This window comes from Myotis daubentonii, chromosome 8, assembly GCF_963259705.1.
Source record: "Myotis daubentonii chromosome 8, mMyoDau2.1, whole genome shotgun sequence".
Lineage (NCBI taxonomy): Eukaryota > Metazoa > Chordata > Mammalia > Chiroptera > Vespertilionidae > Myotis > Myotis daubentonii.
The window spans coordinates 95,137,853-95,151,074 of NC_081847.1; the positions used below are offsets into that span (position 1 = coordinate 95,137,853).

The 13,222-nt window shown below is 51.9% G+C and overlaps 1 protein-coding gene across 2 annotated transcripts in view; it reads right to left on the bottom strand.

The window, feature by feature from the left end:
* The window catches only part of OSBPL1A (oxysterol binding protein like 1A), a 117,705-nt gene extending 108,644 nt beyond the window's left edge, over positions 1–9,061 (bottom strand). Inside the window, exons 1-2 of one of the 2 annotated variants that reach the window (XM_059707449.1) lie at positions 8,871–9,061; positions 2,567–2,689 (exon numbers count right to left, since the gene is read on the bottom strand). In XM_059707449.1, the coding sequence (XP_059563432.1) occupies positions 2,567–2,687 (121 nt within the window). In that variant the 5' untranslated portion in view covers positions 2,688–2,689; positions 8,871–9,061. Of the gene's footprint in view, positions 1–2,566; positions 2,690–8,870 lie in introns of those variants that run through there. The other variant, XM_059707448.1, reaches the window with a different exon arrangement.
* Between the last annotated feature and the right edge of the window lie 4,161 nt (positions 9,062–13,222).

Genomic DNA, 13,222 nt, shown 5'->3' on the forward strand with positions numbered 1-13,222 from the left:
ACGTGGACCACACACACACTGGCTCCTCCTGTCTTTGTAATGAATGTGTATGGACAGGCTTTCTTCAGAACCACGTAAATAATGCAGCCCTCCGGGAAAACCCGTCCCCTTTAGAAGAGAGAACTCCGAATGGCAGGGTCAGTGGGACACGTTATTGACTGATCAGCAGGAACTTCTAAAAGACAAACGAAAGCCAGCTCCGAAGGACGTGCCCTGAGCAGGTGCAGAACCTGTCTCACTGCTGCCCGGCTGGTGGCTGGGGGATGGATGACCTCCAGCACCAAGAGGCGGCCGGTTCGATCCCGGTCAGGATTCCCCATCAGGGCACACGCCCCCCAGGTCCTGTGGCTCCAGCCCTGGGGGGGGGGGGGGTGCCTGGGGCGGCCAATCGATGTTTCTCTCTCTCTCTCCCTCTTGCTCCCTTCCTTTCTCTCTAAAAAGCATTTTAAAATTCTTGAAAACAAAAATTTTATCATTTTCTCCATTTCTCAGGGTTTGGAAAAACAAATAAGACAGAAATAAAAACAAGAAATGCCAGGAAAAGGTGATTCCACTTAGAAGCGCTGCTCACATCCAGCCCCACCCCCGTCCACTCCGCTGGGTGAAGGTGTGATTGTCTACGTGAGCCCACGCCACCTGCCCTTACGACCGTCTGACTGACAGGCAGGAGGTGGTGAAATTTCTAACCATATTAACATTTCTTCTCCGATTTCCATTTCCAGGTTGAGGACCGCCCCCTAACTGGCCTGAAGCGGCCTGGGGGGGGGGGGGGCAGTAAGGCAAGGGTCACTGAGGATGACAAATCGGGAGCCTCTGGCCTTCAAAATGGTGACGGCTCAGAACCCGTCCTTCCGGAAGGACCAGGAGTTGGGGATCCCTTCAGCTGCATCGCGGGCTGCACTTGGTGGACGCCCCGGCCATCGCTTCTTCCTGCTCCTCTGAGGAGGAGGCGGGGGGCGGGGGGGGGTGCCGCTGGAGGCCTGGGAATGGGACGCGGCTAATGAACCGTCCACCTGGACAGAGGACTGTGGGGGACGAAGATGAGCCCCGTGGCTCCCGCCGTAAGCCCAGGGGGCGCGGTGAATGGGGGAACCCTGAGAACAGGCACACGGCACCCGAGATGCTAGGAAAGGACCCCGGAGCCGACCTACCCCAGGACCCGCCCGCCAGGGGGCAGGAAGGTCACCCTGGGGCAGGAAGCAGAGGGAGGGCCCAGCTTGGCGGCCACAGCTGCTCTGCCCACGCGTCACTAAATCCCCACACGCCTCGGCAGGTGCAGAGACACGGCAGAGGCTCGGGGGCACAAAGCCAACAAGAGCCAAGGTGCGTCTCCCGCGCCGGCGAGGAGCCGCCTGCGTCCTGTGATAGACTGAGGCCTGCGTTCACTCTGTCCCCAAGCTCTGCAGTAGCGACACCTGTTCAAGGGGCCCCAGGGAGACAGGGTCCCGCAGGAGCCGAAGGCTGTGCAGCACCCAGCCATGCTCACCGTTGCATTCAGCCCTCGGGGGGCTGGGGGCGGGAGGAAGGTGAGAGGCGCCGGAAGGCCCCACATTAACCAGCAAAGCTACTGAGATGGACGGACCCCAAGGCTAACGTTTAGCCCCCACATGCCCAGGAGAAGGTGCTTGTGGAAATGCCAGAGCCATTTCAGAGGACGAATCCTATGTGTCCGCACACCTGAGCGTGGGACACGTGCCACCTGGCTCACAGGCACCCTGTGACCTGGCTGCTGCTGACCTCCCAGCCGGACCCTCCCCCTCCTGCCCGCAGGCTGGCCCTGGGCTGCCTCTGACCTCAGGGCCTTGACACCTGCTGTTTCTCCGTCACTACCTTCACCTGGTTAAGTCCCAACACGCTTTTCTTTTTCAAAATGTACTTTCATTGATTCCAGAGAGGAAAGGAGAGGGAGAGACAGAAACATCCGTGATGAGAGAGAATCACTGACCGGCTGCCTCCTGCACGCCCCCCACTGGGGATGGAGCCCGCAACCCGGGCATCAGAGGTCGATGCTCAACCACTGAGCCGCACTGGCCCAGCCTACACACTCTGACTACATCATCTTAGAATCACTTCCTCCAAGACACTAAGCCTTCGAATTCCAATTCCACGCCTCTCCTTGAAGACCCATGACGCCCTACACGTCCATATTCTGGCGCACCTGTGCAATGTAGACTAGTCTGACCTATGCCTCCAGGGGACTAGTCCCCGTGACAGGAGGGGGATGCTGATGGCACCTTCTCTGAGGTACCCTGGGCTCTCTGGACAGACGCCAGCCCTGGAGCCTGCTGTTCCATGACACTGTCTTCAGGAAGCACACTCATGGGCTCGGGGTTCAGGGCCCCCCTGCAGTTCAGAAGGTCTACGATCCATCACGACTTCAGGGCTGGATCTCAACGTCTCTGGCTTACAGGGAACTTGGAGAGACATTTCCACTCGAAGGGGTTCCTTCTAGGGAACCACAAGGAAGCGCATCGCAAGCAAGATCAGGAGAGAATGCCACACAAACAACAGCGTACGTGAGAGAGGGGGCCTAGGAGAAAGCGGAGGAAGTCCGCCCAAAGCCCACCTTTGCAGTTAATGTCGGCAACGGCTTCGTTCTTCTCCACGGTTTCCAGCAGCTTCCTCACCTCCTCGGCGTGGCCGTTCCTGGCATGATGGAGGAGTTGCTGCTCTGCCTCTGTATTCATCGCTACATTAAAAAACAGCACAGCGGGGGGAGTTAATGGGGGGAGGAGACATGTGTGCTACTATTTGTAATACTTTAAACAATAAAACAAAATTTTAAAAAATATAAAACAACACAGCGGCTCTCGCCTAAGAACGTGAGGCGCTTTAGACAGCACCTGCCGACACAGGGGAAGGGCCCTGGCAGGGGGCTCCGGAGGCTGGGGTGTCGCCCAGGCCGACTCCCAGGCAGGGCACGTCCCTGCTCATGGGGCTGATGAACTGAGGATAATCATTCTTATAATTTTGTTCAAGATATTGCTGATTTTTAAAAACCTTTTTGATTTCCAAATATAAGGAGACATTCGCATTGTTATCCAGGGCTCTTCCACCAGCTGCCAGAGGCTGATAAACTAGTGACGTGCATTTCCCAATGTGCTCCCGGGACATCGCAGACCACAGCTCACAACCAGGAGACTCCTGTCCACTGAGAAAGACGGGCATTACAGAGCCTCCAGCGTTGCAGGAGGAACCCTGTCATCGGGAGCCTCACTGCGAGCCGAGCAGACACCAGCCCCACCTGCGTGGAGATCAAACCTCTCAAGGACAAGAAGCACCACATCAAAGACAGGCCACGCCCCAGCCACCACCAAGTCTGCGTGCCCCCAAATTAACGCCAGGCTGCATGTGTCTTTACCTGTTTGCCAACATTAATGATAAGTGTTATACTTGTTCTTTAGGCTTCTCTCAAAGCTATGGATACTGTAGCCCAACTGCTAAGAATTGCTGAAGGTGTGTAAGATAACTTTTGTATTATCGATAATGCTCTTTATACGGTTTCTCTTTTGAGATTTAAAAGAAATGCTATTGCCAAAAGAAGGAAAGCTGTATATACACACACATACACGTGTAGTATATGTGTATATGTATATGTATATATATTTTTTAAAGAAGTTAAAAAGAAATAGTTTAACCTAATAAGTTGGTTATTTCTGAGTGAATAAAAAGAGACAAACTAAGAACACTGTATACTTGGAATTTGAATAGAGAAAAAATTAAATGCATTTATAAACAAATACATATATTTTACAAATTAAATCTTAAAAACATTTTTAAAAATCTATAATGTGCTTTGTTAGCACTACATTCCAAAGCAGCTAGCTGCTCAATGGTGTGGGGATTTTCCAATATTATATTCTGTTAATATGAGGAAAATATTAAAAATTAAAGTAATTATGTAAAAACAGCAAGAAAATAAATTTTGCTCTCAATCATATTAGCTCCTAGCAAACAACCAGTAAGTTCTCTAATATAGGAATATATGTATATATGTATACACACACGTACACACACGTACATATAAAACTATGACATTTGTGTTAACAAAAAATAATGCATTTTTGTTTAGAAATTGCACATTAGTAGACCCATATTTAGCACTGATTTCAGAGATGAAGGAACTGAGAAGTACAAAGATAAAGTAAGTCACTTGCTGAGTACTGTATTCCAGTAAAGCCACAACCAGAACCTACACCTTTTAAACAAGGGGTGAAATAACAGCAATGCTATCTACTTCATAAAACTCAAGTCAGCCTCTAAAATTAAATGCGGGGGGTGGGGTGGACTAGAGGGGGTCAACGCGGGGAACAGGGGACATATGTAATATTTTCAACAATAAAGATTTTTCAAAAAATAAAATTAACTGCCACTGATTCTAGGAACTGTTCACGTGTGCACGTTGAGGAAACCAACTCTGAACTATAAACTAATCTCATTTTAAGAAGCTTTATTTCCTAACTTAAGTGAGATATTCAAAACACAGCAATCTAAGGACAACCACAGAAAACTGTAAAGTCCATTTTAGGAAACACTCATTCCTTCTTTTAGGAATAAAAAAAACAGCCTGTGCCGAAACTGGTTTGGCTCAGTGGATAGAGCGTCGGCCTGCGGACTGAAAGGGTCCTAGGTTCGATTCCGGTCAAGGGCATGTACCTGGGTTGCGGGCACATCCCCAGTAGGGGATGTGCAGGAGGCAGCTGATCGATGTTTCTCTATCTCTCTCCCTTTCTCTCTGTAAAAAATCAATAAAATATATTTAAAAACAAAACAACAAAAAAAACAACAGCCCTAACCAGTTTTGGCTCAGTGAATAGAGCAGGGGCCCTCAAACTTTTTAAACAGGGGGCCAGGTCACTGTCCCTAAGACCGTTGGAGGGCCAGACTATAGTTTTAAAAAAAACAACTATGAACAAATTCCTATGCACACTGCACATATCTTATTTTGAAGTAGAAAAACAAAACGGGAACAAATACAATATTTGTATTTGCATGTGGCCCGCGGGCCGTAGTTTGAGGACCCCTGGAATAGAGCATCGGCCTGCAGACTCAAGGGTCCCGGGTTCGGTTCTGGTCAAGGGCATGTACCTTGGTTGCGGGCACATTCCCAGTGGGGGGTGCGCAGGAGGCAGCTGATCGATGTTTCTCTCTCATCAGTGTTTCTAACTCTCTATCCCTCTCCCTTCCTCTCTGTAAAAAATCAATAAAATATATTTTTCAAAAAATAAATAAATTGAAAGTCATTTAATTTTTAATTCAGTGAAGCTTTTACTCTCACTTCCTCAAGGAGAGTCGGTGCCCAGACACAGGGCACGGTCTCCCACGGGCTGTCCTTTAAGGCTCCACGCACAGGGTGCCACCATTGCAGCCCCTGTGGATGCTTACATCTGACATCCCCTGACCTTCTGTTCAGACACAGGCCCACCCACACGGCCCTGGATGCCACACAGACATGAGGAAGGGACTGTCCTACTTGCTGAATATTTACCTTTACCTTTATGCAGCTGAAAATTTCAGTGTTTATCAAAACTGGTGAAAATTAAATAAGTGTCATGGCTTTGCTTTATGCAACTCTTTCAACCTTAAATTGCTATGCATTTTATCTGCTTCAACAACCAAGAGCGAACCCTTTGACACACCCCTGATTTGAATTTCAACCTGATTCTGAAAGCTCTCAGCTACTGTTTCAAAACAGGCTGGAGCCAGCAGAGCCAGTGCAGAGAAGTCCACTTAGGATATTAGATTAGATAAGTCCAGTTTTAGATACTAAAAATACTCACAAGAAAGCTGAATGTCACCTTTTCATGATAAAATTCCTTAAACTTTAGACAAAACGTATTTAAATGTTTCCCATTTTGATTTCCCGTTTAAAGTTCTCTTCCAAACTAATGTCGAATACTGACCAGCTGCACACAAATCCAGAAGTTCCTCTTTAAAGGAAAACTTTAAAGTAAGAACGTGTGGTTACTTTCCATCATCATATGATGCAGTGGCCCTTTAAGTACAGTTCCTCATGTTGTGACCCAACCATAAAATTATTTTCGTTGCTACTTCATAACTGTGATGTTGCTACTGCGATGAATCATCATGTAAATATCTGATATGCAGGATGGTCTTAGGCGACCCCTGTGAAAGGGCCGTTCGACCGCCAAAGGGGTCGCGACCCACAGGCTGAGATCCACTGTACTATAGGAAAATGTACAGTTAGGAAGTGCTTTCACTACACAGCAATTTCCTATTGGTCAGCTGACGAATCCAAGAACTCAGACACAGTCCGTGACCTAACATAACCTCTTACTAAAAGCCTTAAAACGATCTCTCACACTTGCCCACCTTCCTAGTGGGGAGGTCAGGTAAGGAAAAATCCAACATTTCTAGGCATCAAGGACCTCCTATAATTATATGGCACTATGATCATCCACATATCCTGTGCAGAATTTTTAACAGTATCTCTTTTTATTGGATTCAGAGAGGGAGGGAGAGAGAGAAACATCAATGATGAGAGGGAATCATCAATTGAATGCTTCCTGCACGCTCCCTGCTGGGGATCGAGCCTGCAACCCGGGCCTGTGCCCTGGCTAAAAATCTAACCGTGATCTCCCGGGTCATAGGTCGACCTTTAGCCACTGAGCCACCCCAGACAGGTCAACAGTATCTTTTTTGACGCCTCATTAATGAATTCTGGTGAGTTGATATAAGCTGACCTCTTTCTAGAACAGGAAAGAAATTACTCGTCACCCATCAAGTTCTGATTACCATCAGGTTGCGCTTGAAAAAAAGTGACAAGGTTCCTAACCACTTCAGATGTCTCACACACACACTTGCTACCTTAATCTCTCGCCTCCATGTGTTGTCAGTTAAGCTGCTTTCTGCTGACCACTTTTCTCAGTGAATATATATAATACAGTGGGGCCTTCTCTTACGAGTGTCCCGACTAACGAGTTTTCTGAGATACCAGCTGTCTCTCCGCTGATTTTTTGCATTGTGTTGACAGAGTAATTGGAGTTAACGAGCTCGGTCTATGAACGAATTAAACTCGTAAGTCAAGGCCCCACTGTATACAAAACTCAGCTTCTATTAATATCTAGAGGTAAGAAATTGCCACAACAGCCCTAGCGGTTTGGCTCAGTGGATAGAGCAACAGCCTGTGGACTGAGGGTCCCGGGTTCCATTCTGGTCAAGGGCACAGGCCCAGGTTGCGGGCTCCATCCCGAGTAGGGGGTTCAGCCGATCCATGATTCCTTCTCATCACTGATATCTCTCTCTCTCTCTCCCTCTCCTCTCTGAAATCAATAAAATATATATATAGTTTTTAAATCGCCACAACAAAATTCCAGTCTAAAAATCTGCTACAGATGGCGCTGGCAGGTTCTCAGTGGTTAGAGCATCGGCCCTCCGACCAAAGGGTCTCAGGTTCGGTTCCTGGGCAAGGGCACGTCCCTCAGCTGCAGGTTCAATCCCTGGCCCCCGTCAGACAACCAGTCGATGCGTCTCTCCCCCCCTCTTCCACTCTCTCTCTAAAAAATAATAACCAATGGAAAAAACATCCTCACTCCTTGGGTGAAGATTTAAAAATCTGCTATAGATGTAGCCCTAAGCAAAATAAGGACACAAGGAGAAAATTTTAAATGTATTTAATAGACACTGCACCATGTCGCTCCAAAGAACCGGGCTGTACTCTTAGTGTTGGTTCTAAACAAGTTATCATTTCCCTTCGCCTTAGGCGGGAGAGTGGGGAGCAGTGTGTTGCGAGAAGCAGCATCTGCCCGCTCCGCCTACAGGTGGAGTCACACCTGCCCGACAGCTGCCCCCGGAGCCCAGGGTTCCGCCGCCACCACGTTCTGGTGAAGAGTCAGCTGATGGCAGGCGCTGGCAAGGCCCGTGCTGAGCTCCCCCCGCCTGGGCTCAGGCCAGGCCCCTGCAGCCCGAACCGGTTCACATCAGCTCCCAGCGCTGCGGGGGGGCAGGGCCGCGGGATACAGGAATGCTGCTGACTGTCCCCCCTCCCCCGGACTGTGGGTACAGCCCCTCGCTCGGAACCGGGAGGTGAAGAGTGGTTTCGGAACTATCCTGGGACTGCTCTGCCATTAATCCAAGATCTTTACATTTCAGCTGGGGGTCAGAGACTACCTCCCAACGGGCTGCAAAAGGAAATGCACGCATCGTGGTCAGGAGGCCATGCTCGCCCTCACAGCACCGCGACCCAGGACCACCCGGCGCAGCTCCGAAGGCAACGACCGCCCGCCGTGCTAGGGCCGTTTCAGAGAAAACCGGTCAGTTTCCACGCGGGTTGAACTCTCCCCCACGCCCCAGAGCCTGCGCCACGCGTGCACCATCCCAGCAGCTCCCCTCACCGCGCCCACAGCCCAGCTGCGCGGCGAGAGCGCATGAGCGAGGAGGTCGGCAGCTGAGAGCTCGTCCAGCAAAACCCAGACCCGGCCACCGCCAGGGCCAGCGCCAGCCTCCCGCCTTGGGGCAGCTGCAGCTCCGGGCTGCTGCCTCGCACGGGCCGCCCCGCACACTGTGGTCACGTGAGCAGCGCGTGACCTCCGCCGCGAACCCACCCCCACGGGAATAGGAAGCTCAACACTGCGAAGCGCCCGGCCAAGTCCCGAGAAGCGCGGAGGGCTGGGCAGGGGCGCGGGCGGCGGCGGCAGCGAACGCCAACACCGCGCCGAGTAATAACCAACTTCCCCGCGGCGGAGGCCGCGGCGGCCGCGGGACTGGCCCGGAGCCGGGCATCGCCACGCCGCGACTCTAACCATCGGCGGGGACGCGGGAGAGCAGCGCGCACCCCGCCAGGCGCGCAGACCTCCCCGGGCACCGGGCAGAGTGCAGCCCGCGCGCGGGAGGCGGCCGCGCAAACTGACCTAGGCGGCCACCCGGCTCCCGGGCTCCCGGAACCAGGACCGAGACCGCAGGCTTCCCGTCCGCTCGCCCTGCGTCGACGAAGCAGAGGTCACCCGGCGCGCACTCCCCCGGACTCCAGCGCGGGAGCCCTGCGGGGCGCGAGGGGGCAGAACCCGTCCCGCGAGGCGTGGCTCCACCCTCCGCGCCGCCCGCTCCACCGCCGCGCGCGGCCGGGTTCTGGGCGGCACGTGACCGGCTCGCGGGCCCAGCGGCGCGCGCTAGGCCCCAGACCCCGCCCCCGGGCCGCTCCAGCCCCGCCCCCGGCCGCTCCAGACCCCGCCCCCGGGCCGCTCCAGCCCCACCTGAAGCCCGGAGCCAGTGCGTCTGCCCAGGCTGAGAGGAGGGGCAACGCCTTCACGCTCCTCCCACCACACCCCGCCCCCGAAAGAAGGGGGTCCCTACCCCAAGGACGCGGAGGCGCTGTGGCGGGAGAGGAAGCCCCCGAGCTGAAGCGAATATAAATGCTGAGTTGATGCCCTGGAAATTGTTTATTAATCCAACACGTCACCCCGCTGCCCAGATGTTTTCTGCTCTGGCCGGACCTTCCCCGCGGGACCCTCAGCCCTGCTTCCCCGCACGTGACAAGGCTGGCCTCCGGGTGCCGGCCGCACCCCCCGCCCCCCCCCTGAGTGAGGGTGCTCAGAGAGAAGGCACAGAAGTCTCTCCCTCCCGCCCAGCCACCTTCCAGCGCCCACCTCCAGATCAGGGCACCGCGTCTCGCTGGGAGAGTTTGCAGTCTATGGTGTGCAGGCTTAAGCTCTAGGATAATCACAACTTTTAAAAAACGTGCACAACTAAAAGAGAAAGAAACTTTAAGCATATGGACAGCTTTTCAACCTCCGTGTGTTTTCCAGTGTACTTAATGCACATGTTCTTTTGTAATCAAGATTTAACAAATAGGTATCATTTTCTTAAAACATATTCTTATCGATTTCAGAGAGGAAGGGAGAGGGAGAGGGAGGTAGAAACATCAATGATGAGAGAATCATTGATCAGCTGCCTCCTACACACCCCCTACTGGGGATGGACCCCACAACCCAGGCATGTGCCCTTGACTGGAATTGAACCCAGTACCCTCCAGTCCGCAGGCCAGTGCTCTGTCCACTGAGCCAAACCAACTAGGGCAACAAATAGATATCATTTTTAAGGGACTAGTTCTATAGTCCATTTAAGTCTAGAAACATTGAGAACATACAGGCCAGGTGGTCAGTGCATTCCAGGTGCTGGGTCACGTGGCAGACCTGCTCGCCTGTGTGGTGCGTCTCAGCCAGCATCCTCTCCACCAATAAAAAGCAAGAGGGTGCCCAGCACAATCCTTCAGGGCTTATTTTCGCATGATACTGAATTACCTTTATAGCCAAAATGAAAATTGACTATTGAAATAATTTTCCATATGATTCCACCAAAGCTTTCATTTTCACTAACTGACTAAATTCTCTCTCTCTCTCTCTCTCTCTCTCTCTCTCTCTCTCTCTCGCAAGTTTATTCACTGGAGGTCCATCTCAAGCATGAAATACAGCCAAAAACCATCATTTAAACCATTGGAGAATATATTTGGAACTACTCTACTCCCCTCTTGATTTTTGTAAGTGAAAACAGATCCTGGCCAACAAGAGGATGAAGGTGATAGGAGGTGATCATGGTTCCCAAGAAGAGAAGTCCCAAGCCTGACAAAATGACTATGTGAACAACAATGTAAATGGAGCCCCTTTAGGATGGAGCTGGGCTGCCAGGCCAGGGGAACGCGCTGCGCATCTTCCACCTCAACCCGGGGAACGTCCAACAGGGCAGATGCCACATCTCCATCCAATTATCTATTGAAATAATAATAATAAAGTACCATAGCCTGGCTGGTTTGGCTCAGTGGATGGAGCGTCGGCCTGTGGACCGAAGGGTCCCAGTTCAATTCTGGTCGGGGGTGCATGCCTGGGTTGCAGGCTCGGTCCAACGTGCAAGAGACAGCCAATCGATGATTCCCTCTCATCATTGATGTTTCTATCTCTCTCTGCCTCTCCCTTCTTCTCTGAAATCAATAAAAATATATTTAGAAAAAATAAAGTACCATAATCTCAGCCGGCATGACTCAGTGATTGAGCGTCGACCTATGTACCAGGAGGTCACGGTTCGATTCCTGGTCAGGGCACATGCCCGGGTTGCAGGCTTGATCCCCAGTGTGGGGCGTGCAGGAGGCAGCCAATCAGTGACTCTCATCATTGATGTTTCTATCTCTCTCTCCCTCTCCAGTCCTCTCTAAAATCAATAAGAATATATTTTAAGAAAATAAAAATAAAATGGGGTAAAATAACCTTTGGACTGGACCTAGGACAACATTGTATCCCAAAGAACTGTTTGCAAACGTACCAGGAAAGCAATCATTCTGACTACTGGACTGAAATTGCAAAGCATTGTTTAGAAGTAGCATCGCTGCTGCTGTCTGACCAGTGGACATGCCTTCCTCCCACGGATGTCGTTGTCCCCTTCCCTTTCCCATAAACCCGTTGTGTTGTCTCCTACCTGAACCGGTGATTCCCGAATAGCGCTTCTCCTTTGTCGTCTCTCCCTCTGAAGGCCCCTCTGTGTTTAGGCCACCAGCGAAGTGCACTGTTTCCACAGGCGTCACCTGCGCGTTCACAGGCGTCCCCGCTAGGAATACGTCTCTGCCGTTGTCACCAATGAGAGGTTCTCTGGAGCCCTGCTGCTCAGCGGGACGTCCTGCCACGAGGGAGCGGTCCGACCGCCTCGCCCGTCTGGTAGCGTCCTCACGAGACTCACGTGGCTGCTGAGCTCCTGAAATCTGGCTAAAGACTTGAATTTTCCATTTTATTTCTTGTTAATTAATGTATTTTAAATAGCCACACGTGGACAGCAGCCACCACCCTGGACAGTGCTGTTCTAGAACAAAGCAATTCCTCTATTTGTCCCCAAGCATGTCCTACCTTATTTTAAGAAATGTTGGGCAGACATAAAATCTCTGGACACAGTATTTTCCCCAAAGTCTCCTCTGAGCTCCTGAGCAGGCAGCTGCTGTAGCTTTGCAGGCGGAGCGTGTTAAAGTAACTGTCATCTCTGTCTACCAGGACGAGTCGTCATGGAAGTGGAAGCTCTGGGCGGACAGAACGGGCTTGGGAGTAACCAACCTTCGCCTTGCCATTCCCATGCCCGGCTGACCCAGCCGGAAAAGGACCAGTTCGAACGAACTGTACACCACAGTGCGCTTCGTCAGACTTGCCCCGTGCCTGGTGCAGACTGGATCGCCTCGGATTCTTTTGTCCACTTGTTTCCAGACCCTTAGGAGCCCACAGCGCTCTACCGGTTCCTCTCCCCGCCTCCCAACAACTCTCCCCTGAATACGACTCCCTCCCGATCACAGTGCCTGATGTTGTGTCCCTGTTGTGACTCAAGCCTGGAACGCCCAGAATGCGCTTGGTGCGTTGCATGTGTTACAAGCACCCCCCTGGTGCCAGTGTGCCTTCCAGGCACCTGGGGAGGCACTAAAGGCTTGTCCGGTTTATCAAAAGGAGGACTTTATGGGCTGAGACTGGGAAGGGCTTTGAGTCACTGCTGCCTGGAATGCTGAAAAGTAGGTCAGGTGTCATCAGGCAAATCCAGATAAATTGGTGAATTGGGGGACTTAACCCCCTTATATATTAACACTAGAGGCCCAGTGCATGAATTCGTGCACGGGTGGGGTCCGGCCAGCCCACCCCCAGTTGGAGTGTATCGGGGTTGGGCCTGTCAGGAGGAGGAGGAGGCAGGAGGTTGGCCAGCAAGCCCAGCCCCCTATTGGGGTGGGGGGTGCAATCAGGGGCAGGCCAGCAGGGGGGAGTGCCTCCAGGCCTATTGTGGTGGGGCAGGCTGATTGGGGGGGGCAGGGGGGGGCTGGGGGGGAGGGAGGGTGTGGTTGGCCAGCTGGCCGTGCTCCTGATCGGGATGGGTGAGTCCCATTAGGGGCAGGCTGGCAGGGGGGAGGGGCCTTGAGGTTGGCTGGCTGGCCCCACCCCAATTGGGCTGGTTCGCTGGCCACAGTGGGCATCATAGCGACCAGTCGTTTCGGTTGTTATGGTCGCTGGCTTTTATATTATATAGACTTGCAGTTAACTCCATACCATCACAGCTATGAGGTCATTGGGGCTTTTTCTCTCATAAAAGCTGAATAAATTTTGGGGGTCATTTGTGCCATTACACTCAGTTTATTTAATAACTAAGTGAATTGGTATATTTTTGGATATTATTTTTATCTAGACTTAATTCTGTGCCTTCCACCCATGATTGGTTTTGCTGGCTCCCCACACAGAAAGCTTAGAAAGGTCTG